This window comes from Corvus cornix, chromosome 1 (assembly GCF_000738735.6).
Source record: "Corvus cornix cornix isolate S_Up_H32 chromosome 1, ASM73873v5, whole genome shotgun sequence".
Classification (NCBI taxonomy): domain Eukaryota; kingdom Metazoa; phylum Chordata; class Aves; order Passeriformes; family Corvidae; genus Corvus; species Corvus cornix.
The window spans coordinates 77,050,186-77,076,313 of NC_046332.1; the positions used below are offsets into that span (position 1 = coordinate 77,050,186).

Consider the following 26,128-nt stretch of genomic DNA (forward strand, 5'->3'; position numbering starts at 1 on the left):
AGCCTCTAGTATCTCCTTTCTGCCTTCTCCTCCTTAAAACTCATTATTTAGAAAGGCTGAGTTTGCTGTAATTCACTAGAAAAAAACCCTAATATTAGGGAAGTGTGTAAGTTTATAAAAGCTCCTCCTCATGAATTCTACATGATGTCCTCATTTCAGCAGGGGTAGAGTTAATTTTCTACCTAGTAGCTGGTACAGTGCTGTGTTTTGGATTCAAGGAGAGCAGAACGGTGATAACACACTGAAGTTTTAGTTGTGCCTAGGTAGTGCTTACCCTAAGTCAAGGACTTTTCAGTTTCCCATGCTCAGCCAGTGAGAACGTGCACAAGAAGCTGGGAGGGAGCATGGCCAGGAGAAGCTGACCTGAACTGGCCAAAGGGTCATTCCATACCATGAAATGTCATGCTCAGTATATAAACTGGAGTGTTGGCTGGGAGTTGTCAATCTCTCCTTGAGGACAGGCTGGCCATCGGTCAGTGGGTGATGAGCAATTATATTATGCATCACTTGAGAGAACTTTTATTCCTCTCTCTCTTTTTCCTGTTATTATCATTATATTTCACTTTATTTCAAGTATTAATGGTTTTTATCTCAACTCACAGGTTTTACCTTTTCCTAATGCTCTTCCTCATCCCACTGGAGAGGACAGAGCGTGGGCATGTGCTATTTAGTTGCCGGCTGCAGTTAATCCATGACATATAATTGTTACTGTCTTACATTCAATTCAATCGATGAAAAACCTATGTTCTCTACACCCACACATAGCCCTGGCAGAACCCAAATGGCAACAAAGCTGGTGAAGGCTCTAGAGCACATATCCTGTGAGGAGCAGATGAGGGAGCTGGGGGTGTTTAGCCTGCAGAAGAGGAGGCTCAACAGAGATCTTACCACGCTCTGCAACCACCTGAAAGGAGGACGTAGCCAGGTGGGGGTCAGCCTCTTCTCCCTGCCAAGTATTGACAGGACAAGAGGAATTGGCCTTAAGCTGTGCGAGGGGAGGTTCAGGTTGGACATCAGGAAGAATTCTTTCACTGAAAGGGTGGTGGACCATAAAAATGGGCTGCCCAGGGAGATGGTGCAGTCACCACCCTTGGAGCTGTTCAAGACATGGCTGGGCGGGGCACTTGGTGCTATGGTTTAATTGGCAGAGTGGCAATTGGTCTAAGGTTGTACTCAGCCTCCAAGGTCTTTTCCAACCTTAATGATTTTGTGATTCTAAATGAGTTAAATTTGGCTTCACATGTTGAAAACAGTGAATATAAAACTTTGGAAGCAACAAATCCTTCCAGATTGAAACTTTTTTTCAATAACTATATTTTTAAATTTTCTTGAAATTATCTCCACAAAAAAAATTAAATCTGGAATTTCTGCCTCCCCACTCAGCCCCAAATAACATCCTATTGAAGACAACAAAGAGCCATTAAATATATGATTCTAAAAGTTCTGCCTCAAAATATTTTTACCACAAGTCTGTAAATTTTTTGGCTTACAATTTTCATCTATGCTTTCACTGCTGTATTTAAAACAGCTGACATTTTTTTCCTGGAAGGTTATTATGACAACGATGATTTTAATAAGTAAAAAAAAAAAAAAAAAAAGTTTTTTTGTCTGCCTTCAAAAATGACTGTACAACATTGACAAGGATATATTTACCAAATCATGATTCACTCCCACTACTTCAACTTCTATTAACACTGTTGGCTTCACTTAGAATACAACTGTGCTTTAAACTTCACCGAGATACATGAATCCATGTCAAATGCTATATGAGCCACTAAATGCAAAACCAATTTTTAGAGTTTATTACATACAGAGAATATTCTGAGATGGAAGGAACCCACAAGAATCCTCAAGTTCAACACTACAGTGGACTTAAGTGAACTCTTAAGGCCTGCACATGGATTGAACCTGTGACCTTGGCGTTATTAGCACACCATGCTCTAACCAATTGAGCTAATTTTAATTAATCAAAACTATGGCTTGAGCTTTGCAAATTATTTTCACATAGTATTGAATCCTTGATATTTGGTAACTACTTGCCCTCCAAGTTCATTTTAACCTTGCCAAAAGAGTAGAAGTCATAATAAGTTTCTTAGGGCATTACAGGCAATCATGAAGAACCAGATTTTTCTGGTTATAAAATCCTGCATGACAGCACATTACCACTAAATCATTAAAAACATAAATTTAAAAGTAAGTAGAAGAGATCATGTTAACAGGCTACAGCTCCAGACATCTGAATGCACATGTATGAGCTTTATATCTGTGAACTTTCATCCTAGCCATGAGAAATACAGCCTAGCAGGCAACAAAACCTGAAAAGCTCACTCTGAAGATGCCTTAATTTGTCAGCTGAAAAGCTCTCCCAGCTCCTGTAGCCAAATTGATCAGATTGACTACAGCAAGAAATGAACAGCCAGCTAAGCAGACTCACATTTAAATGTTGACATTTACTATCCACAATTTACAGCAGTATCTTTTATCACAGGTAAGTTAAAAATAATTAAAAGAGACTACCATGGCAGTCACCAAAGATAAGAAAGTATTACAGCACAGCTCCTCAGACCTCATGCACACACAGCACAAAATTAATCTGAATATATGCTGGTAACCCACAACAGAATTCAAAATACTAAGGCACAGGAGGTAGGGAGAATAAATATAAGGGACATAATTAATCAGAAGAACACAGTGTGCTGGAATAATTTTTTTGTGGGATGGAAGTATGAGGATTGTTCCAACTGCATAGCTACGTATGTCTGGATCCACAGATCAGCTAGCAAATTAGAGATCCCCGGTAACAGCAGTTCAGGCAATCACTGGCCAGTCAAATCTCTATGCCATTCAAATAAGATGCCAGTAAAGAGGGAATACTTTATTTTATTGCATTATTCGTATAGAAATGCCATGTTTGTGAAACTGATTCCTTTTGAATCTTTAAGGTTTATATACACATAAAAAATACTTGTCTAATTTAGTTCTGAATAATCTGTAGTCTTCTAGATTGCAACAAATAATTTGCATGATTGTTGTTTACATGAAATATACTGTTGCATTTTTTTCAGAGAAAATTGTTTCCAAAGAGAAAATATGTTTGTGTGTTGGTTTTGTTTTGGTTTTTAATATATATTTATGAGGCTGCTGAAAATTCAATATATAAACTGAAGCACTTGGGAAGACAGCAAACACTCGAGCGATAATTAGTCGGCAGGGAACTGGCTACTTACCTTCCTTCAGCAATCATAAATTAACCTTTAGGGATATAAAAGCAGCAACAAGTTTTAAATGCCATCTTCAGCGTTTTTTAAGTGCTGGTTTTAGTATGAAATTTTTGCAGCTTTGATTTCTTTATAACATACCTGCAGCTCAAAATAGCATCACCTGCCTTTCCAAGTATTTCACAAGCCTGGCAGAAAATATGTTGCACATTAAGTAGATATAAACAATGTTGCTCATGTTACCTGAAGACCTCCCATTAATCTAATAGTGTATCCCATCACTAACCGGTTCATGTTTTCCATATGGTATAATCAAGATGCTGCCCAAGTTGATTTGCGTTCATATCAAAAAAAAAAGTTAAAACCACCAAATACATCACCAGACTAAATATTTTACCAAATTACATGTACATAATTCCTATCAAATCCATTAAATTGCTACAAATATCACAGCTAAAGAGACCATTAATAAACCTAATTTGGTAATGCTAAATACTTTAAATTAGCAAATTAACAAGACATGTTGATTATTCTAAATTTAAAACAACAAGTTCTGAGAACTGATTAAAAAAAAAACAGACTGAAAATCATCCAAGGGAGGATTTAGAAGGAAAAAAGCAAGCTACCCTATTTGATTTAAGTTGCCTTCTAGCTTTAACACTTTACGACTCTTCTGAAACATTCAACGGTGCATTGGGATACAAATCTATCATCCAATTCCTTCATAAACCCAAATTTTCAGCTTCAAATCTAGGAATTGTTTATCTTGTATGAAAATGTTTCTATTTAAACAAACAAACAATGCTTTTATTTCCTGCTTATTCATCCTGTCTGCTCTTGGCATCACTCAGAGAACTGAAAAGCCAATTGCCCCAACCAATCCTTTCTCAGCCAGATCCTTTAATTTACACAAGTAGTTGTTGCTACATCAGTTTTAACACATCATGAACATCCTTCTACGTCAATGTGTCATGACATGCAGCAACTAAGACAGAACCCATTCCACACCATATAGAGAACCAACTTCTCCTCAGAGGTAAACTATTGCACACCTCGCAGTAAACTGTGCCACTGCAGTTTTGCAGCACCAGATTCTTCACTCAAGCTGACCAGTTTATTGTAAACATCTAATGCAGACTTCCTGTTCATTAAGAGCATCCATTTCCTTAGATTCAGACTACCCCAACTACGACTTCACTTTTAGGAAAGCCACTTGGTGCCAGAACTTCAAATTTTCCTGCATTCTTGTCATAGGTATGTGTTGGCCATAAAGATAAATATACACATCAACTGCTCAATATGCTTAATTAAAGTAGTATTTCAGTACAGTGTCAAGGTTCCCAACTGCCAGCATCTAACAGTTCATTGGCATGATAGATCACGGAAATCATCCTACTGTAATTTATTTATTCTCAATCACAGAGTTTATCCAGGTGAAGTAGGTATTTAACTAACAGCTAATTTCAACAGACATCTGTGTCACTAATAATAAATGTCATTAAAGTTTCAAATTCCTTGGAAAGCATGTCCAAGCAAGCAGAAAATAGATGGCTGATAAAAAAAAACAAACCCTGACACATCATCTAATACAGCAGTCTTACCCCAAGGCAATGCCAACTGCATCTAAACCACTCATAGAAAAAAAAGGGTAAGTTAAAAGTGACTTCTGGAGGTCACCTCACCCAAAGTGTTACTTAGAGATATAATTTCAAGGCTTGACTAGGCTGCTCAAGGCCTCAAGCAGTAGTATTTTGAATTATCTCAATGAATAGATTCCAGAGCCCCCTGGAGCAGTCAGCTGCAGTGTTTACCCAATGCCATAGCAAAAACATTTTCTCTAGTATCTAACCACAATCTCCATGTTTCAACTTCTGCCCTTTTTTTTCATACTGCTGTGTACCTTCAGGAAGGTTCCACTTTCTTTGCACATTTCTCTGTTGGGAAGCTGAAGATACAACATCTCTCCTTACTCCTGTCTTTCTCAGGTTCACAGTTCTCTCAGACTTTCCTCAGAAGTCTGCTCCAGCTCCCTAACAACTGCAGAGTTCATCTCCTAGACTTGCTCCAATGATGGACTCTTGTCTTTCTTTTCACAGGGAGCCCCAGTACTCCACAGTCTTACAAGTGCCACATACAGTGGAATAAACACTTTCTTTGACCTCTTGGCTACACTCTTCCTGCTGCAGCCTGGCATGTAGCCAGCCTTCTCACTGTTTGCAAGGATCCCCATTCTATCTCTCAGAAAACCACTTTCTAGTCAGTCAGCACCAACATTATGCTGTTGCTGAGATTATTCCAGCCCATGTGCAAGGAGTAAAGTGCCTTTGCTCAATTTCCCAATGTTTCTGTTGGCCTGTCTCTCCAGCCTGCCAAGGTCCCTCTAATTACAGCCTTACCTTCCAGCTTCTCCTCCCAGTTTTGTGTCATTCAGAACCTCATGGAGGGTATAACACATGCCACTGTGCTGTGTGCTGACAAAGACCTTAAACAGCATTAGTCAACAGCACTTGCCTCAACAAATGCTACTAGCAGCTGACCACAGGTCAAATTCTGCACCTACTTCCATTTTCCATGTCCTCATGCCTTATACAGAATGTCTTTTAGCAGCATGCACCACCTGGGCATTCTGTTCTCAGTGACTCTCTGGTTTCATACTGGTATATACTGGAATATACTTCTAACCGTGAGATCATCATCTCACAGTAACTTGGAGTGTTTTTTTAAATTTTTCCAGTTGATACTCTACAACTAAAATCACAGTTCTTTATACATTTTCTGCTTGTACTTCTTCCATTCTAAAGAAATGATGAGGAAAACACAGGGATACAGTAAAGTAAAACATCACACTATACTTGACAAAAGCCCATCATGCAATCAAAAGCAGCAACATTATGTTTACGACACATGTCCCTGTTCCCCTCCTAGGAATATTTTAAGTCTATTGGCTGCTTTGGGCACTGCTGAGCACTCAAATAACATTACCACATGCACACCACCACCGTTTTTAAAATTGTATTCAGTTAGTCACAATTGTTGAAATGTTGTTTCTCAAGTCTTCTCTCCCCTATACAACATTTTTCATGAACCTGCACTTCTCATTGTCATTTTCTGCAGGATCTTTCTACAATTTGTTAGCTTTTGACTATTAATTTACCATTCAATTTCCCTCAAGTCTCTTTCAGCAGTAGTGTTAGGTGCTCACACTCCTGACTAAAGAGTTGTACTACTCTGTAAGTAAAGAGCAAAATGAAGCAGCCTTACCTTCTGAAGCCTTTTTTACCTTGTTCATCTGTTGACCTACCAAGCAGGTCTAAGACTGACCAACCTGGTGTAAAGCCCTGTAGGTTTCCCAATTTTTCATTACCATGGACATTTCTCGTAAACTGCTCTCCAAGGTCTCTTCTGGCGTGGCTTTTTATGGTTCTTTTACTGGATTTTATGCTTTGGTCTTCTCTCCGAATTTTTAACAACTTCGGATTTTTCTGTCTAATCATGCAAGGCTTTTTTAGTCCTATTTTGTCAGTGATAAACCTTTATTCTTTATTATCAGCAGTACTGATGCTAGATAACAGTCTCCATGCCACATACAAGTATTAAAGCTTTTCTGGTAATTCTTTAAATTTTTCCTTTAGCTAGCATTCTCATTTTAGTTATTTGTGTGATTTTATGCCCTGCAAGTATCCATCATACAGAAAACATGAAGTCTCAATATCCTATAAGCTAGTCATGTAAGCAGGTAGGTATCTTTAATCTTTACATTTCTGCTCCATATTGTAAGAACAGTTCAGTCCATGTCATCTTCCTTTTTTTTTTCTTAAACTCCTCTACAAGTACTGCTCTTAGGGGAAAACATGCTACAACTTTCTGAAAGAAACCTACCTAGTAAGCAAGAATGGAAGAGTCAGGCTTGACCTGCCTGGAACCAATTAATGTGTTATGTTTAAGTTAAATACAGCACAAGATAATATATTAAACACCAGCATGCTATTTAACTTACCTCCTTGCTTGTAAACTGTTAATTCCCGTACAGTTTCCAAGAACTGCCAAAACTTCTCATTACCATCTTCCGCAATAAATTCACTGTTTAAAAACAAAAATTATTGTCCATAAGTTGACTTTGTTCAAAGGTGTACCACAGTAAAAACCGTCAGTTGTTTAAAATAATAAATACCCATCAGGAACCAAATGTTAGATATTCAACGACTAACAACCATCTCCGTAGCATAAACACTGAACTGAGCTGTATTTTGGTCAAAAGATATTTTGAACTAAGTACAGTCATCCAAACTCAACAATCAGAGCTGTAAAGCATGCAGACCGTTCTCTTGATATAGAAAACCCCCAAAATACCCACTTTATTTTTCCACAGATATTCCAATATACACTTACAGATTAAATCACTTCAGTACACCAATTTTATTTCATAGTAGCTAAATATACAAATAAGAACACGCACTCTGTTAGGTTATAGTTTTTCATTAAATTACAGGCTTTCATCAATGACATCTACTTTGCTGTGCAGGGAGGGAGATTGCCAATCTCTGAAACACTTTCAAACATGTTAATCCTTACAAAGCATAAAAGGTGAGGTATACTTTATTCCAAATACCATACTTCCTTTTTTTTTTTCAAACTGAAAGAAGCAAAATTTAGTTTAGATATACAGAAGAAATTCTTTACTGTAAGGGTGGTAAGGCACTGGAACAGGTTTCCCAGAGAAGTTGTGGCTGCTCTATCCCTGGCAGTATTCAAGGCCAGGCTGGATGGGGCTTTGAGCAACCCGGTCTAGCAGAAGGTGTCCTTGCCCACGGCAGGGAGGTTGGAACTACACAGTATTTAAAGTCCCTTCCAACCCAAACCATTCTGTGATTCTATGATCTACAGATAATATTTCTAAGGTTTGTGGTTTTCCTTAAGGAAAGTTGCTTTCCCTCCCCCTGCTTATATCTACCAAAAACTTCCATTTGCCAGCATGACTATATTGTTTTCTAATCTTTACTTTGGAAATTTGCCTCTCCTTTGATTACAGAAGCTGCAGTTCTCCCTTCATGGGTGTTCTCCAAACAACAGTAAGTAAGTTTAAAAGCAAAACAAATTTAAGCCAAGTGGGGAGCCACAAGCACCTAAAACTGGAAAACATCTTCCCTTCCAAATATGAATCACAGAGTGGTTTGGGTTGGAAAGGACCTTAAAGATCATCTGGTTCCAATCCCCTGCTATAGGCAGGGACACCTCTCACTAGACCAGTTTGCTCAGAGTCCCCTTCAGCCTGGTCTTGAACACTGTTAGTGATGGAGAATCTACAACTTCTCTGGACAACCCGTCCCAGTGCCTCACCACTCTCACAGTCAAGAATTTCTTCCATACATCTAGTCTAAACCTACTCTCAGTTTGAAGCCATTTCTCCTTGTCCTCTCGCTGCATGCCCTTGTAAGAAAGGGTCCCTCCCCATCTTTCCTGTAGACTCCCTTCAGGTACTGCGAGACAGAAATCAGGTCACCCCAAAGCCTTCTCTCCTCCAGGCTGAAGCTGTGATGACAAGTTAACAATACCTTTTAAAATACCACCGTGTTTCACATCTTCACTAGTACCTTTATAATCAATTAACGTGCAAACTACTTGGGGGCAGACGAAGATGTTGTTACTCAGTGGAAGGCAGGGATTGTGTAACTGGCCCATTACAAGTCCTCAACGCAGCGACCTGCAAAACGCCTGAGCAGTTTAAATACGAAGCCGCTTGTACAGCTCCGTCAAAGCGTGGGAGAGCCTTGCCACTGTCCACAACACTTTTCGAGGCGAGAAAGCAGTTCAGCCTCACATCCGAGGAGTACTTTAACACACCCTCCGATAGGGAAAACGTGGACATCCCCTTCTGACAGCCCTCCTTCCAGCTCAGTGGAGGGAAAAGGGGGTCCCTCCACCTTCCTGTCCCTCAGGAGACAGACGGGACAGGGCGGCCGCTAGCAGGAGGAGGAGAAGGAAGAGGAGGAGGCTGCACGCACCTCGCCTCCAGCAGCAGCGGGGTCGCCGGCCACTTCGCCGCCAGCCGGGCGGTCACGGGCTGTGAGGAGGAGGCCGGAGCGGTGCCGCAGGAGCACGGCCGGGTGCACAGCAGGGCGAGCAGGAGCGCCAGCGGCAACAGCAGCGGCAAACCCGCCATGAGGAGCAGCGGCGCTCAGGGACGCCCAGTCCCGCACGGCGCCGCAGCCCCGGCGCGCGCCCCGCCCACACGGCCGTGCCGCGCTCCCACTGGCTGCGCCGCGCCCTCGGCGCTGCGCTATTGGTCGGCCCGGAGGCGCTGCGCTATTGGTCGGCCGGAGGCCAAGCGCGGCTGACGGACCATAAATAGCGGGGCGGCCGGCGCCGTGACACGCGGCGGCAGGAGTGCGCGTGCGCAGGAGCGGCGCTACCGCTACCGCTCTGAGGCGCGCCTGGCCCCGCCCGCTCTGCCGGTGGTGGGGTATTCCCGTTATTTTTTTTTTTTTAGTTTTTAAGGTTTCGGGTTGTTTAGTGCAAGTATGATTTACGTAGTGTGCCCTTAGGCTTGGGTGGCGGTGGCTGCAGGAGGCTGAGTAGGGACATGGCTGTGTCCAAGGACAGCAGCCGTCCGCCCTGGCTCTCCCGTAACCTCCCGCTGGCCGTGTCCTAGCGGGCTGCTCTCCCTCGGCCTTCACCAGCCTACAAACAGTGGTTAAAGTCTTACTCTGGGTGAGCTGCTTCATACATAATATACACATACAGTTGTTCCTCTGAGAGGAAGGTGTTTAATTTCCTCTTCCTCCAAGTTTTCCAAACCGACTTCTATTTTGAGATGTGTTTTGTTTCCCGTCTGCATGGGTTTTTTTTCCTCGATAAGCATTAGCTTCACAGGAGCCCTGCCTCTACTTTCTGCCTAACTTACCTTGGAATTTTCAGACTCACGTTCTCTAACTTACTAACTTTTTTTGCTGTTAAAAATCTCCGTAGTTAATTCCATTTCCTCAACAAAGCTGCCACCCTCCCTCAGTTTTTCAGACCTAAGAGAGGCTGATGCTGCTGGAGCTGTGTTGTGGGATGCTAACGCAGAGCAGCTCTGCATAGTCGTTCATTGGAGAAAGAATCCCCCAGCTGTATTAAAAATAGGGGGTATTGCCTTTTCCAAAATATGACTCATGGAAGTCGAAGCTGAAACCTGGAATATATTATTGCTGCATACACTTTAATTTATTTTGCACACAGTCATCTCCTGACTGCTCAAAGTTGCTTTGTGGGTGGTGGGAGCCAGTGAGGGCATAACTCCAGGGAGCAGGCTATGTATGGATCTTATAGTTTGGATGGTTAGTGTTCATCTCAAATTATGGTAGTTCAAAATGCATTTGATGAACTTAGTAGAACTGACACTACACTTGTTCTGCGCAGAACAGGCCATAGCTGGTTTATATTGACCATCTACCAAAAAACATCCCAGCCCAAGTAATCCTGGGGTTAAAGGAGCTACAAGTTGCTTTTTTGATGTTTCTTCAAGCAAAACTGAGATGTACTTAGCACATTCGCCATGTATATACATTTATCACGCATTTTTCGTATCTCTGTGTGATACAATGTGATGATGGATGCACCCACCTTACCCTAATCTATCAATTGCTTTTCTGTATAAAGTTGCTCTGTTACCTTTTGGTTTATATTGATATTGAAGAGGCTGCTATTATTGCTTAAATGTGAACTCCTAAGCTTGCACTTGTTTCATCTTGAGCTGCGACAATTTATGATTTTCCATACAAGAAAAATAAAATCTCTTGGCACTGGCTATGGAAATATAACTAGCTTTGAATTCAGTGGCAAGATAAAGTGGTAGCTCTGAGTCAAAGGTCAGATCATTAGTCTGTGGTGAAATACAGAAAATAGCTAGTGCAGTAGTTTTCTTGAGAAAAGATCCTTTCTGCTTAAATTCAGAGATCTCCATTAGAAACAGAGTTTCTCTCTGCTGAGATATCTCTCTCTCCCATTTAGGGTTATTGTATTTTTAGGGGCCTTAAATTTATGATCATAGATAGGTGAAATGAAGTTGGAAGGGACCTCAGGAGGTTTCTAGTCCAGCCTCCAGCTCAGAACAAGGTTAGGTTTGAGGTCCAGTCAAGTGTTGAAAAAAAATCCAAGGCTGACACCTGCACAACCTTTCTGGGCAACCTAATCCATTGCTTAAGATGCAGTTTGGATTGCTCCTTGGAAAGAAGTACAGTGTTGTAAGAGAACATTGCATTCCTTATAAAAGCTTTTGCATATTTATCAGTTTTTCCTTTGCTTTGGTACTTTAACTACATTCTAGCCATGAAGAGCCAGTACACACTTAAAAAAAAATCTGTTTCTGTGTATTTGACAAAGGCAGATATTAATCTGCTAAGCAGAATGCAAACCTAGAAGATGGAGAGCAGACTTAATCTTCATTTCTACAGCAGAATTTTATGTAATTAAGTATTTCAAATAACACTTGGCCATTCTTGTACATACATTCCACATATATATGTGTGTGTGTGTCTGTGTGTGTGTGAAAAAAACCTTAGTTCTCTGAAACCATTTTTCAGCAGAACAGAAAAACAATTAGAGCCAAAATTTAAAATTATTCATATCACAGCTGTGCAAATAGGAATTGATTATCATAGCGGTTTCAGTGTGAATAGAGGGAGTGATTAATGAACGCTTCTCAGTAAGATGCAAATGTTTTATAAGTCACAGTAAGCTATGTCTATTTTATAGAAACAGTAGCAATAAGTGAAAATAAGTTGAGCTTCATCAGCATATTCAGTTACCTGAAAATAAAACTTTATTTTCTTAACAGATTGAAGACAATTTTCCTGGTGAAAGGCTCCCTTTCTCCCTTACTTGGAGGTAATGTAAATGTCAAACACTAATCAAAAGATGTTCCTGTTATGTGGTTATTAATTGGTGGCCTCCTGAGCAGTAGCTGCTGGCATCCTTTTATCTAGTGTGAGACTGGAGGCCAATCTCTTTAGAACTTGTCAGTGTTACTACTATGAAGGCATTTGAGGTGTTTCCCTGAAAAGACTAAGGATGCTGTACTGCATCGCTTTTTTGTCCATTACATCATAGGCCAGCCATGGTTATTTCATTAGCATATCTCATAGTGGTATTCTGGAGCAGACCATGCAAAATATGTTTCATAGTCTGTTAACTTTTCATTTTGACTTACAGGGATGAGCCAGTGAAAGAAAAATTGATGCGGGAGTAATATAAGCCTGGTTTCAACAGCTCACAGAATCTGCTCAGTGGCAACTTTCTAGCAATAAGAATTTATGCTGCTTTGCCATGCCCACTCATACAGCTGCAGTGATAGCAAATGGCCTGCTGCCAGAATGCTTCTCTTTCCAACTTTTAGAAAAAGAAAAAGAGAAAAAAAGGAAACTGAAGCAACATTTTGCTTTGTGAAATAAACATAGGAGTTACAGCCTCTTATTTAAAATCATCCTTCTCACGATCTGGAGAATATACTTCCTGGACCAGGTCAAAAAACTTCCTTCAAAACTCTGGGCATGTCTGTACTGTGTAGTGGAGAACAGTAAAATGTGGTCATAATGGGGAATGCAGCTCCATTTGGATACATCAGCTCAAGTTCATAAGCAATGCCACTGCTCTGCTGTGCCAAAAACCAGTGTGGTTTTATTGATTTTTTGATATTTTGATATTGCCCTGGCTCTTACTATGCCAAATCTGATTAACTAAATGCACCAGTGGATAAAACCAGGGCTTATCTATTATGTTGCAGGGTTTTTCTGAGTTTGTCTATGTTAAATCATAGCTTGTTATTCCTGGGTCAAGCTCATCATGTAGCATGAGTTGGCACTTCTGATGACGGCTGACAATCTTGGTTGCTAACTGGCCTGTGCTCATAATTAATCTCTTATTTACAACACCCTGTGAGTTTCTTGGGTGTTGAAAAAAAGAACATTTTTTCTTCTTTCTCTAGTTGTAAGTTGTGAATCTGTCTATGTACTCAGTGAAAGGAACACAGGTGATACACTGATGATACATAATTTAGCCTAAAATGTACAATGAGGTTGTTAAATCACCATTGTTGATGATTCAAATAATAGCCACATACTTGTATTTTAGACATGATTTTTCACATGCAACTGTTTGGGAGATTATAACTTCAGAAGACAGAATATTTATACATAGAACGCACAAAGTTGAGTATTTCTACATTAATTGATAAGCTGGTATGTGCAATGAAGTGCCTTAGGACAATTCTGGCCACATAGTGCTACACCAGCACCAAAAGAGACTTTAGTGTAAAGGCACAGGTGTATTCACTGAGAAAATACACTATTTCCCAGAATAGGGTGGTAGGATTTGAACCTGGAGGCCTATTATGTAGGGATCAAAAGGTGCTATTGCTACATGCAAGGTGGAAAACATAAAGATAAAATACCTGTACCATGAAGTATATCAGTGATTTTTCCTTTTTAGTCAGATCAGTGAGCAGAGTTCTGAATCTTTTCCAGAATGCCTAAAAAAACCTAAGTTGGGAAATTAGCCAGTGAGTCCTGAATGTGCACTCAACCAAGTCACCTTTGACAGAAGCGAGGACTGCAGAACCATGACGTACTGTCTACTTAAAGCCAAGTGCAGTTTTTCTTAGAACAGACTCTTCTATCCTTTTTAAACTGGGTCAGAATTGCAATTGTATTTCCACCTGTGCGGGGTGCAGAGTGCACCATCCAGCGTGCTCCAGTGACAGCATATGCTGGGAGGCAGGGTTGTTTGACAGCAGCTCCTGGCTCAGGCTGAATTACAGACTCAGCAGAAACCCTTGCCTTGCAAGGAGGCACAGGCTCCTGAAGAGGTAACTTGTGCAGTAACTCCCTGTTCCTGGTTCTGCATGGAGCAGCATTTGGGTTGCAGCAGAGCTGGCTGCCAGGACCAGCTGGCTTGCAGGCTTTGTGTGACTGAGCAGCTGGAAGGAGAAATCTTGTGTTTATTCCTCACTTCCCACTGAATGTTTTGCTAGCGCACCTCTAATGCAGGAATGAAAACTATAATGCATTTCTTAAAAGAATCATAGAATCATAGAATAGTTTGGTTCAGAGGGACCACCAAAGATCATCTAGTTCAATCCCCCCTGCCATGGGCAGGACCGCCTTCCACTGGCCATTATTCAGATCCCCATCCCTTCAGACCTTGGATATTTCCCGAAATGGGGCAACCACCACCTCTTGGCCAACTGTCCCAATGTTTCACCAAAGAAAAATGACTCTCCAAACCCCTGTGCATTGTGTTGGTCTAATTTCAGAATGGTGACATAGAATTACACCTGTCTTTTATGGTGCTGTGACTCGTGACTGGACAAGGTGCTGAGCAACCTGAGGTGACTTTGAAGCTGGTCCTGCTTTATGCACAAGCAGAGCAAGCTGGCCTCCAGTGCACTCATCCAACCTAAACTGTGTGCTGCGATTTGGTGTGCTACTTATACAGAACTCGCTTTGCACAACTTGCTTAGCATTTTTAGCTAAAGTTGCTGAAGTTGTAGGCTGCAAGCTGTGAACTTTCACCTAGATATTTTGAACATATGTTATGGTCAAGTAAAAGAAGGCCCCCAGAGCCAGTTCAAGCCAGAAGATAAGGAAATTGCAATCATCAGCAGAAGCTGCAACCTTAGGGAGAAGAGAAATGGCCCATCTAGAGAGAATGAAGGGACCCAATGAAGAATGGGAAGACCTCAGTCAGAATCACAGAATCATGGAATGACTGGAGTTGGAAGAGACCTCTGGAGATCATCTAGTCCAAACCCCTGCTAAAGAGGTTCACCTAGAGCAGGTGCACAGGATCATGTCCAGGCAGGTTTTGAGTACCTCCACAACCTCTCTGTGCAGCCAGTGTCAGTGCTCTGTCACCCCCACAGTAAAGAAGTTTTCCTTCTATTTAGATGGATGTCCCTGTGCTTTGCATTGTGCCCATGATGACCTTAATATTACTACTGGTCCAATCAGTTGCATGAGGGGTGGGAAACTTGTAAGGGTATAATTGCCCAGCGATTTCTTTGTTCAGGGTCCTTTTTTCAGGGCACCCAGTGTGAGTTGCAGCACTATTTATAAAAAGGACTTCATAGAAGAGTCTCTTTTTGGCTTATTGATTCAGTGAAAGCCTTGTTGAATGCTGTTATGGTGGCTGGCATGTGTAATACACATAACAACTATTCTGTGACTCTTAAGGGTAATTTATTTTAATTAAAAATTTGTGTAGCTAAAGCAAAACAGAACAAGCTGTGCTGCTTTATTGTGTGAAAAATGATGGATTTTTTTCCAGTGGAACAAATTTCAGTGCTGGTTTTCAGATTTTGCTTTGTCCCTTCTATCAGACTGTCCTTTTGTTAATGTTAGAAGCAGACTAGTAGATGAGTTTCTCGTCTGTCAGGGGTCATTTCAGCTCACTTCCCAAAGTGAAAAAGAATACTTACGGACAAGTAATATAAAGCTATTCCTTCCAGTAATTTATGCTAAATATCTTTAGAGGGAAAATAGAAATATTACTTTTGAATTACGCAAATTAATATTTTATGTCCTTTTCAGTTAATCTGAGTATATAAAATTTTCAATTTTTATGATTTACACACAGAGAATTGCAATCCATTTTGTGAAAACAGCTTTAAAAATCAATGTAAAAAATAACAGTTACATGTAAATGAAAGAGAAGCAAAAAATGCAGCCACAAGCTCTTACAAATATAATGAAAATTAATTTATTGCTCAAGATTTTTAGGACCCTCTGTTTCTAAACCATTAAGAAGGTCCTTCAAGTGTAATCCAAGATGGATAAGGCACATTTCCATGCATATATACATGATTTTCCAGGCAAATGTATACAAAAGGAACACTGAGAATTAAAGCTCCCAGAAGGAAAATAAAAATTATGATTCCCATATCTCTGAAGTCAGCATGCTGTATCCATCAGTAAATTATAAAATGCATGCTCTAAAATGTTCATAAACCATGGAAAAGTAAGGAATTACAGGTTTTTTAGCACTGGAACATACATATATAAATGAAATTCCAGATTTGTATTAGCCTAGTATATTTCTTTCTCTGGCACTGGCCAATCAAAAACCCAAGGAAGTGTAGTCCCAGAGAAATAAGGAGTCACTGAATGCTTAAGTGAAAAGTTGTGGTTTATATCTATATACAAGGTGATTAAAATATGCATATTTCTCGAGCTTTGCACCTGTGTATTGAAGTGATTGCACATAATTAGCAATGTGATTATCAAATATGTTTTCGCATGCCGCATATAATTAGACTTACAGAAACACACTACATTTAGAATATTTTAATGTAGATAAACTTTGAGGGCAAAAATGAAGTGTTGTTAAAGAAAAGCAAATTGTTTAACCTCTGATGTGCCAGCTGCTGCTACCTCTATCTCCTGTATCCTTCTGCTGGTAAGAGTGGTGGGATGAGCTTTCCCGCCCCCCTCCCTAGCGCTGCTGAAGGAGCGATGTGCAGCTCCAAATTATGGGACACTGAAGACACAGAAAGGAAGAAAAAGAGAAGGAAGGCAAGTGGATTAGTGCTGGATGCACGCTATCTCGATGCATCCTCTTTTGAATAACTTTGTCTCTTAAATAAAATGGTCATTATAAAGAAAATAAAATGGTCACAATTCTACGTGATTACCAGAATTAACACCTCAAACTAGGGGAATGTTATGTTTGGCTATTAAATTGTAATAAAGATAGATTTCTCTCTGGAAACCATGGCTTTATTTTGGTTTCCTGTTATTCTTTGGTCCTGATTTCCTAGATTAAATTAAGTTAAATCAGAAATACGCTGCTTGTACTGGTTATTCACATTTATATACTAAATGTATATACTGCTGTTCATATTATAATTTTCATAACTGGCAGTTGTCAACAAGAATTTACTATAGTATATTAGGCTGATAAACTTGGGCCTTCTGAAAGGATTAAAGTTAAATGATAGATCTACTCTGTGATACTAAAGAATTGAAAAGTGAGATCCTGACTGCTGGAGGCCCCAGGAAGTTTTTTCAAGAGAATCTTTCTAAGAGTCTTCCTTCCAAAAGAAAGTGTAAGCTCCTATTTTCCCCCCAGTTTTGCTATAAACTTGGGGTTCCCAACCATGTTAATAAAGGAATGCAATTATAAAATATCTGGACAACTTGCATCCTACTATTTCTTAGCAGTTGGGAGAGATGATAATAATTGTGCTAAAAAGTCTGTATTTAAATAAAATACGTTTATAGCATATGAATTTTTACGTTAGAATCAGAAATTCAGATATTTTAATGCTTGTTAATGCTCCGTTATGCTTGCACAAATCCATGGATGAGGCTACAGGGTTGCTAATTATTTTACAGATCAGATTCTGGTGTTTCACTCACCATCAATGGTCTGCAAGCCATAGTGTGACTACACTGCTTTGGATCATCTCTGTCTTCTCTTAGCAGTGCAATTCTTATTCTATTCCAGTTTTTCTTTTGCCACAAGATGACATACAGTGTTGGTAGTTTGTAGGTACATGCTTCTCACTAAACCACTTCAGTGTGAGGTGCCCTTAGACCCCTTGGTCAAACAAGCTGCTTTGACCAATCTGTATTTTGATCTCCTTTTTCTGACAGCCGAAGAATTATTCCCTTATTTTTCGCCAGTTCTTAATCTGAACACTCCAGCAGTCTTCACCTCAACTCTCCCTCTAAATTTACAGTTTATTCATCTGAAACCTGTCACAGTGTTGAACAATTTTTCTTCCCTCTCATATTTCTTACGTAGTCACTGGTCTGTTACAAATGGACTGCAAGGCCAACAGATCCTTCCCTCTGCTGAGGCTTAGGAGAACTATTTTTGTCTTGACATTTGCTGCCACAGATTGCCATTATAGGTTAAAATTCCCAGTTCTCATGGTAATTACAGCTCCCAACATACTTTAATCCAAGATCATAAGATAAATTAGTGCCAGAGATGGATGTCTTATACGGAGACTTCAAATTGAGTATGAGTTTCTAACCTGTCACCTTCAGTGCTAGCGACTTTTCTGCACTGTCACTGTTGTAGGTTGGCCAGACATGAGGTAATAGGAGTAATTCTGCTGCAGCCTCAGCTGTGAAATAACTTAGATCACTTCAGCATTAAACCTGAATTCCTCTCAGCCTTTTCCAGAAGTTCAACTGACATTTAACTGATGATGGGACCAGTATTCCACTGATCTTGGGAGGATAATTTAAAGAATAAATATTACCATTCCTATATATTATTAATACACAAAGAGAAAACATTAAATCTTTGTATGGCTGTATGTTAGGGAGGAACCACTGATTACATGCCTTTAGGTGCTTACAGAATGATAGTTAAATAAGAAAGAGTTAAGAAAAATCCCCAAAGAAGAGGACTGAATTGTTCTAAAAATTCTCATAGCACTCTCTTAAGAAAGTGCAGTTCTTGAATTTAAACTTCAAAGTGTCCAGGTTGGCTTTCTGAAAAGAATCCAAGAAAGGTCTTCTATGAAATAGCAGCAACACAGAAAGCGATAGCAGTTCTCAGCTTGCTGTGATTTTCACTAAGGAGTTGGAGGTCAGTTATAAAAGAAAGGTTCAGACTTGCAGACACCTGTGAAAGCCAGATAGGAGTTCTGGAAGTTGAGCCTGATCTACCATTTGCCATGTTTTTCCTTCATTTTTCACCTGTCTCCCACAGAGATCAGATGAAGGACTCAGAGATCATGTACTACAGAAATCTTTTTTTTTTTTTCCGTCTTGGAGAGAGAAACTTCTTGGAAGATTTTTTGTTGTTTCTATTGGAGCTTTTTGGTTTTGCCTTTTGTTTGTTTGTGTTTATTTATTTTTTACTTTTACATCGCATCCAAAAGATTGAAAAGATTTAAAAAAAAAAAAAAAGAGAGAGAGAGGGAAGGTCTAGTGGATCATTTCTAATATTACTTCAGATTTATTTCTCTGAAGACACTAAAGTTCCTAGACTTCACATAAAATTGTTATGGAGATTTGGATCAAGATAGGCTATGTCTGTCCATGGCATATCTAAACGTCTGTCTTGAAGGAAAAGGCAAGATATGGCCTGCAAAACTTTGAAAATCTTAGTAATTTAACTTTTAGGCACAAGCAGAGGTGCTCAAGATAAACTGATAGTTGGATAAGTGACGTTTGATGGGAACTTGCAGATCAAGAGCTCCTGAAAGGAAGCAAAAGGCTTTTGTGTGAGGCCCGGAGCAAGAAAATGCTTCTGTGACGCTTATCACCAGGTGGCAGTATTACACAGTCTTGCATTTCCTGTACCTTACTGTATGAGCCGTTTTGGGGTCTTGGTGGGAATGTTGTTAGGGATATTTGTTAGTTTTTGTTAGGCAGAAGGAAGCATGCACCAATTTCAGAAGAGCCATATCTCTCTGTGCATTGATCTTCCTGATCAGAGAGGAAGCTGCAATATGAAAACTTGGGTGTTGACTTCTTGGACACCTTTATCTTTAAACAAGGGAGTTTTTCACATGCTGTTAGACTGTTCTTTACTAGGAAAACCAAAACATCATAAGAAAATGCAGTAGTGATATATTTCACATTATGATTATCAGAGTGACTGACTGTAAAGCATTTCCATTCGGACCCAAATTTGGAAAAATAAGTGTGGATGTGGTGCAGGTGGCATGCCTTTGATCTGTAATGAGTAGCCAAAAGCTTCTCTATACTCTAGAGTTTGCATCACAAATATTGCAGGATTCAGAAGGCTGAGGGCTGGAAGGAATGTGTGTGAGTACACTTAAGTTTTTCTATGCACAGGGCAGAAATGAGAGAGCAATTTCCTGTGTCCTGTGAAATGCTTTCCTCATGCTGCCTTCGTGTTGCAGATAGCATACATAAACACCCTGTGTTTGGGGTTTGGGATTACAAAAAAACCACCCTGCATTTCATACTCTTTGCTTTCTGCCTTGGCACAGGACCAGCATTTGCTGCTAGTCATTTGATATTGCATCTTTCAATAATTTCTAACTTCACTCAAAGTATCTTCCCACTCACCAACTCTACCTGGCCGCATCATGAACCCACACACATCTTTTGAATGGCAACAGCAGCCAGAAGCCCTTTGGCAAATTTGCTTAGCATCATCCTTGTTTCAGTTGGAATTATAGCTGGATACCAGCAAGGCTCCCCGAGTGCTACCCCATTATCTGGGCTGTAGTAAGCCCATAAGCAGCCTTACATGCCAGAGATTTTCTTTGCTAGTTAACACCCTGTAACTTCAACCTGAGTTTTGTAAGTGTAACTTGGTTATGCCAAGTACAAAAGGCAAGAGAGTGAACACAAATTTTTCTTGATCCAATGGAAACCTGAAAATGCTCAGCAGTGTTTTCTCCACTAGTAAATTAAACATGTTCAGGAACTGTCTTGGGTACTGAGGCCAAATACCATAACATGGTCTGACCTACACTGAACCTGTAATCTTGTACACTTAGTGCTGGCTGGAAATGCTTTCTGGAATGGTTTGTCTCCCAAATTATATCCAAGAATTTTTTGGGAGAGTGCTAGTTGGCACATGCCCAAACATGCTTTAGAACATTTGGTCATTCTTTGTTCTGCTAGATGGCCCCGTTGCAAACACCAGGAGTGAAAAGAACAAAAGATGACCAAGTTGACCTGGTAGAAAGGAGATCTGCCTTTAAATATCTTATTTTGCCATTATCTAAAAAATGTAGCTCAAAGCTTTCAGATATGTTCCTTTATTGGGAAACTACCTTCCCAACAATTCTAACTTTAAGAAAGGTATCGAAGGATATTGTATTCGTTCTATGAGGAGTTATATGGTTGTAAACAAACAAAAAAATACTAGAATGTTGGAAGCAGTTTATGATGTTCCAGTTGTCCAAGGTCAACGTCTTGCAGAGGTGGAATTACGACTACTCAAAGCATAATTTAGCTAATCCTTTCTCTCATAAGGAAAACATGCAGCAATGTGATGTAAGGAATGACTTGCAGGAGCTCCTGCATATGGACTGGCAGGTATGAGACATTGATTGAAAACATTGTTTCTGTAGTGGTTGCATTCTGAGTAAAGGAAATTAAAGGCGGTCAGACGTTTAATAGAATTATTACATCCAGAAAAAGAATGGCAAGCAGAAGAAGTGTAAAGTAACAAGCCTTATGCTGAATTGCAACTTTACAAGAAGAAGGACTGCTGGCAGTATGATGCATAAATTGTTTCAAAAGGAAGAATATGGCACTCAGTGTGCCTTTGAAATGAAGGTTTGATAAGAGCATGTACTAGAATTTAATATGGCAAAAAATAAGGGAGGTTTATACTTTAAACATTGAAACAAATTAATCCCAGACAAATGACTGAAGTTAGCATGCATTTATTAATTTAACAATTTCTATCCTTGTGACAAGGGAAACACCTGGAACTTGCTGCATGATGAAAAATTGGTTTATTGGAAATCTCAACTGGCTACAAGTATTGAAACAACTCAGGTCAAGCAGTGATAAATAATTTAAAGAAACCAGTGTGAGGTAGGTGTCACTTTAGTTTTACATGAAAAGATCTATTAGATGTTAACCTTGTCAGACAGGTAATTACTAAATGAAATCATGTTTTTGTGCCTGTGCTTCATAATACCACTTGCTTACTCATGCATTTTGTACAAACCTTGATGTTGGCACTGACATTGTTTCACATGCCCATTGCTTCAAACTAGCCAATACTGTATTATCCTTTTAAATAAATGGTAAGTATGCCAATTATTATTTTTAGCAACTTGGAAAATTTATTGAGTGTTACCTGGGAACTGGCAAGGAGAAGGGACATACTGTGTTGGAATTCTAGCATATTTTTCTGGGCACACTTTTACATGTCAGCATGTTTCTGGTAGAAATGGTAGATTTGGTATGTAAATTTTAGCAGGTGAAGGTATTCTGCCTGAAATTGTCATGAGAAATAGGCCATTTCAGGATTATTTTATTTGAATCCTTGGTGAATTTTGAGATATCTGCTGACAGCATAGGATCTTGGAGAATTATTATGTAAAAAATAAGAGAATCCTGAGTCTTACATGTGACTGTTTTACTGTGAAATCCACAGAAACTACATTGATTTTGTAAGAGTATCTCAAAACTAGCTTGTAACTGACTTTGGATTTTCCTTGTAGTTAAAGCCTCATTGGAGATTTAGAGATGAGTTATGTTTGAAAGGGAAAATGTTGTAATTGAACAGTGTTTGCAACTTTTAGGGCTTCGTTTTGAACCCAGTCATGGTCCCATTAAATCAATAGGAACACAACTGTTTTCAAAACTACCCTTTTCATTGCTTCATTGATGCTAAGGAGTTACAGCCATGGACTTGCAAGGAAGCTAAAGGATTTTATTAGAACTTAATCCCACAGGGACTTGCACAGTAACGGGGGCCTCTATAAAGAGAACATAAAATACTACCAAATGAAAACTCTATGTTGTTGGTTGTGCCGTGGGATGTGACTCTACATAAAGTGTGGTCCACAGACCGTCATTTAAGAGCATTCAAATTCATAAGTAAAAGCCTGCCTTTGAAAGCTGCATAAACACATTGATTCATGTGGTACTGCAAGCAACTTCTTCTAGTTTCAGAAAAAGGAGAACCCTTTAAATGTCAAGTTTTTCAGCTAAACTTCATTATAAATAGTTTTACTTCTCTTGTACATCCATTCCATTAAGTTTTTTTTAACCAGCCTTCATGAATCAGTAACTGTCTTGAGTAAATTTAAATAAATAAGAATTTAAAATTCTACTGAAATTGAGGGTTTCTTTGTTTAGCAACTTTAGTTTTGAGCTCCTTTTCATGGAGATGAAGGTACAGTGTTAACAATCTGGTATTTAATGAGAAAATCTTAAGTTATAATAACATTTCTGTATCAGGCTAAAAGCAGCATAAGAGATGCATGAACCTAAATCCTTTAGCAGCAATTTTATTTCAAATGGATTTAGTCATATTGCTTGTTAAGTAGTGAATAGGCTGAGATGAGAACAAAATGCTTCTGTATCTTACACATGTAAATATTTAAACTTCTCTGAGGCCGGCTTTGTGTCACCTAGTAAAAGAGAGAGATTCAAAGGCAACCTGACTAAGTCCACAGTTTGGAGGCACAGGAAGTCTGAAGGCAGGTGAGCACAGTGGTGACCAAAGCAGAAAAGAGAGTCTGGTCTCCCCAGAGAGAAGCTGGGTGCTCTGCTGCTTGTGTGGGCAAAGAATACCATGATTTTTCAAGGCAAAAATGCTGTTTTCTACTTCGGTAAGAGTCAGTGAGTGCACACCTCTTGTCATTAGAGGAAGAAGACTAAATAGGTTTGTTTGACACCAGACTCTGAATTCTTCCAAAGGATGAAAGGATGGTGCATGGCTGTACAAGGGTGAATTTCATCGGGTAACCCATGGCGTTTTCCTTATACGATTTCACTAAAGGTAGAAGTGCATCATCTCTTTTCATGTTTTGGCAAGACCCAAACATTTGCCACTGTCAGACTTACTGGTGTAATACCATAACACTACTATGGGATGCTGGGCATGTGCATGCATGTGTGGTAGATGTTTGAAGGTGGGTGTTGTAGGCTGTTCTTGTGGACACCTCACAACATTTACAATTTTAGCTCCTTCTGTTTAGACCATTTTCTGGTAATTTCTATGATTTCTGGCAAGCTTTAATGGGAGCAGATACTCTACCCTAAAAAGTCCAAGTACTCTTGGTTTCTATATAAAAATCTTCAGTTTAAAATACATTTGTCTATTTTTATAAGTTCTAAAGTTAAGTGGTCCCATGGGAAGGCACTGCTTTTCTGTTATCAGCCTTGCAGAGGTGAAGCTGTCTTTAGAGTTGAGTAAAAAAGTTGCTTTAGCACTGTCAGATATCTAATTAATCCCTCAGTAAATAAAGGCATTCTGTAATTAAATAAGCGAGATGTGCAATCAGTTCTAACACAAAATGCTTTGCATATTAATATATTGTAATCCAGGGGCCATATGAGGCTTGGTTTTGGATATGAAGTGTTTGTAACAGGCTTTTAACGTTATGGGAAACACACTGCAGGCAAAACAGTGGGGGTTTTTTTTTGGCGAAACTCAGCTAAGTGTGATCTGCTGGCTAAAGATTTGAATGTATATTAAAAAAAGTCTAATTTTCAATAAGGAAAACCACAGAGTTTCAGGATGTGGATTGTTGTAAATACATGAGAGGGATTGAAAAGTAACCTTTTGAAATTTTAGTGGAGCCGCTGCTGCGTAACCGATGTTATTGCCTCGGGGAGACAAAAGTGCTCTGCAAGGTGGGTTCATCGTTTGGGACTTTGTGCTTGGAAGAGCGCAAGAACCGGCAGCGCCGCGGACAGTTAATCTACAATTAGTTAGTTAATCTGTGGAGTGGTCGGTGTTGTCCGACCTCCTTGTATGAAACACCTGGGGGTTATAATCACGCGCACGAAACCGGGACCGGCACCAGACACCCGTTCCCTACGGCAAGTGACGGGAAATGAGGAGACCAACGGAGCCCCGCTCACCTGGCTGCGCCGCCGGCCCGTCCCATTGGCTGCCTGGCGCCCCGCCCCCGCCTCCTCATTGGCTGCTCCCGCCCCCGCCCCCGCCGCGCGCGCGGCTGGTCCCGGTCCGATACCTGGAGGGGAGCGCGGGGCGGCTCCCCCCGCCCCCGCCGGGGCCGCCGCGCTCTCCCATTGGCGGCAGCGCCGGCGTGCTGGGCCCGCCCATTGGCTGCTCGGGCGGCCGGCCTGGCCGTGATTGGCCGGTGGGCGGAGGCGGGGCGCGCCCCGCCGGGAGCCGGGCGCTGTGTTTGGGCTGGAGTTGCGGCGGAGCGGGATCGGGAGCGGAGCTGTGCCGTCGCCGCCGGGCAGCGCGTTCTGGGCACGGCGCTCGGCGCCTAGCCCCAGCGGCGGGGAGCGAACGCGGGATGGCCGCCTCCGGCGGGGTGCGGCGCGGCGCGCTGGGCTGAGCGGAGCGAGCCGCGGCCGCCCGCCCGCCAGGACCATGCTGTCGGGGAGGGAGCCGGGCACCCCTCGGCTGCAGGATCCGAGCGGGGCGGCTGCCCCGGCAGCGGCCGGCAGCGCTTGATCCCGCGCCGCGCTGCCCCCGCGCACCGCCATGGACGAGCGCTTCAACAGGTGGCTGCTGCCGCCGCTGCTGGCGCTGCTCTTCCTGCTCATCATCTACCAGTACGTGTCGCCCGCCTGCCCCGGCGCCGCCTGCCCCCGCCGCCCGCCGGCCTCCGCCGCCCGCCGCGGGGGGGGCCCGGAGGAGCGGGAGGAGGAGGAGGAGGCGGTGGCGATGCCGCGGCTGGCGGCCAAGTTCCCGTTCGCCCGGGGGGAGCTGTGCCGGCGGGTGCGGTTCGACATGCGGGGCCGCGACGTGATCGTCTTCCTCCACATCCAGAAGACGGGCGGCACCACCTTCGGGCGGCACCTGGTGCGCAACATCCACCTGGAGCAGCCCTGCTACTGCCGGGCCGGGCAGAAGAAGTGCGCCTGCCACCGCCCGGGCGGAGACAAGGACACCTGGCTCTTCTCCCGCTTCTCCACCGGCTGGAGCTGCGGGCTGCACGCCGACTGGACCGAGCTCACCAGCTGCGTGCCCGCCGCCATGGAGCGCCGCGGCTGCGCCGGCAACCGCACCCTCAGGTCAGTGCCTGCTTTCCAGATGCTCGAAATCAGATCCCACCTTTCCCAGCGCCGTGGGAAGGCGCCCTGGCAGCGGGTCCCTCTCCCCGGCACCTGGGCGAGAATTGTCCGCTGCCGTCCTCAGTAAGAAACAAACGGCGGGACAAGGCTTGTGTTCCGGGGGAGGTTCTACTTTGGGCTCTTGTCGGTGTGTTACCTGTGATGCTTTCGCTTTGCCTCAAATTTGTGCTGATTCCATGTAGCGCGCCTGCAGCT

The 26,128-nt window shown here is 41.6% G+C and overlaps 2 protein-coding genes and 1 long non-coding RNA gene across 7 annotated transcripts in view; 2 read left to right on the forward strand and 1 right to left on the reverse strand.

Annotated features, from left to right (window-relative positions):
• The window catches only part of UGGT2 (UDP-glucose glycoprotein glucosyltransferase 2), an 80,185-nt gene extending 70,751 nt beyond the window's left edge, over nt 1-9,434 (reverse strand). For all 4 annotated transcript variants that reach the window (XM_010394063.4, XM_020583613.2, XM_020583615.2 and 1 more), the window contains exons 1-2: nt 9,221-9,434; nt 7,216-7,298 (exon numbers count right to left, since the gene is read on the reverse strand). In XM_010394063.4, coding sequence (XP_010392365.3) covers nt 7,216-7,298; nt 9,221-9,378 — 241 coding nt within the window. In that variant the 5' untranslated portion in view covers nt 9,379-9,434. The remainder of the gene's footprint in view (nt 1-7,215; nt 7,299-9,220) is intronic.
• A 198-nt stretch (nt 9,435-9,632) lies between these two features.
• LOC120410537 lies at nt 9,633-17,064 on the forward strand. Its single transcript, XR_005602759.1, has 3 exons — nt 9,633-9,926; nt 12,034-12,083; nt 12,408-17,064. It is a non-coding gene; the product is annotated as an uncharacterized LOC120410537 (long non-coding RNA).
• A 7,951-nt stretch (nt 17,065-25,015) lies between these two features.
• Nucleotides 25,016-26,128, forward strand: part of HS6ST3 (heparan sulfate 6-O-sulfotransferase 3) — a 293,145-nt gene continuing 292,032 nt past the window's right edge. For both annotated transcript variants that reach the window (XR_005602784.1, XM_010394661.3), the window contains exon 1: nt 25,016-25,873. Coding sequence is in view for 1 of the 2 variants with exons in the window: in XM_010394661.3 (XP_010392963.2) it covers nt 25,341-25,873 (533 nt within the window). In the remaining variant the exon portion in view is untranslated. The remainder of the gene's footprint in view (nt 25,874-26,128) is intronic.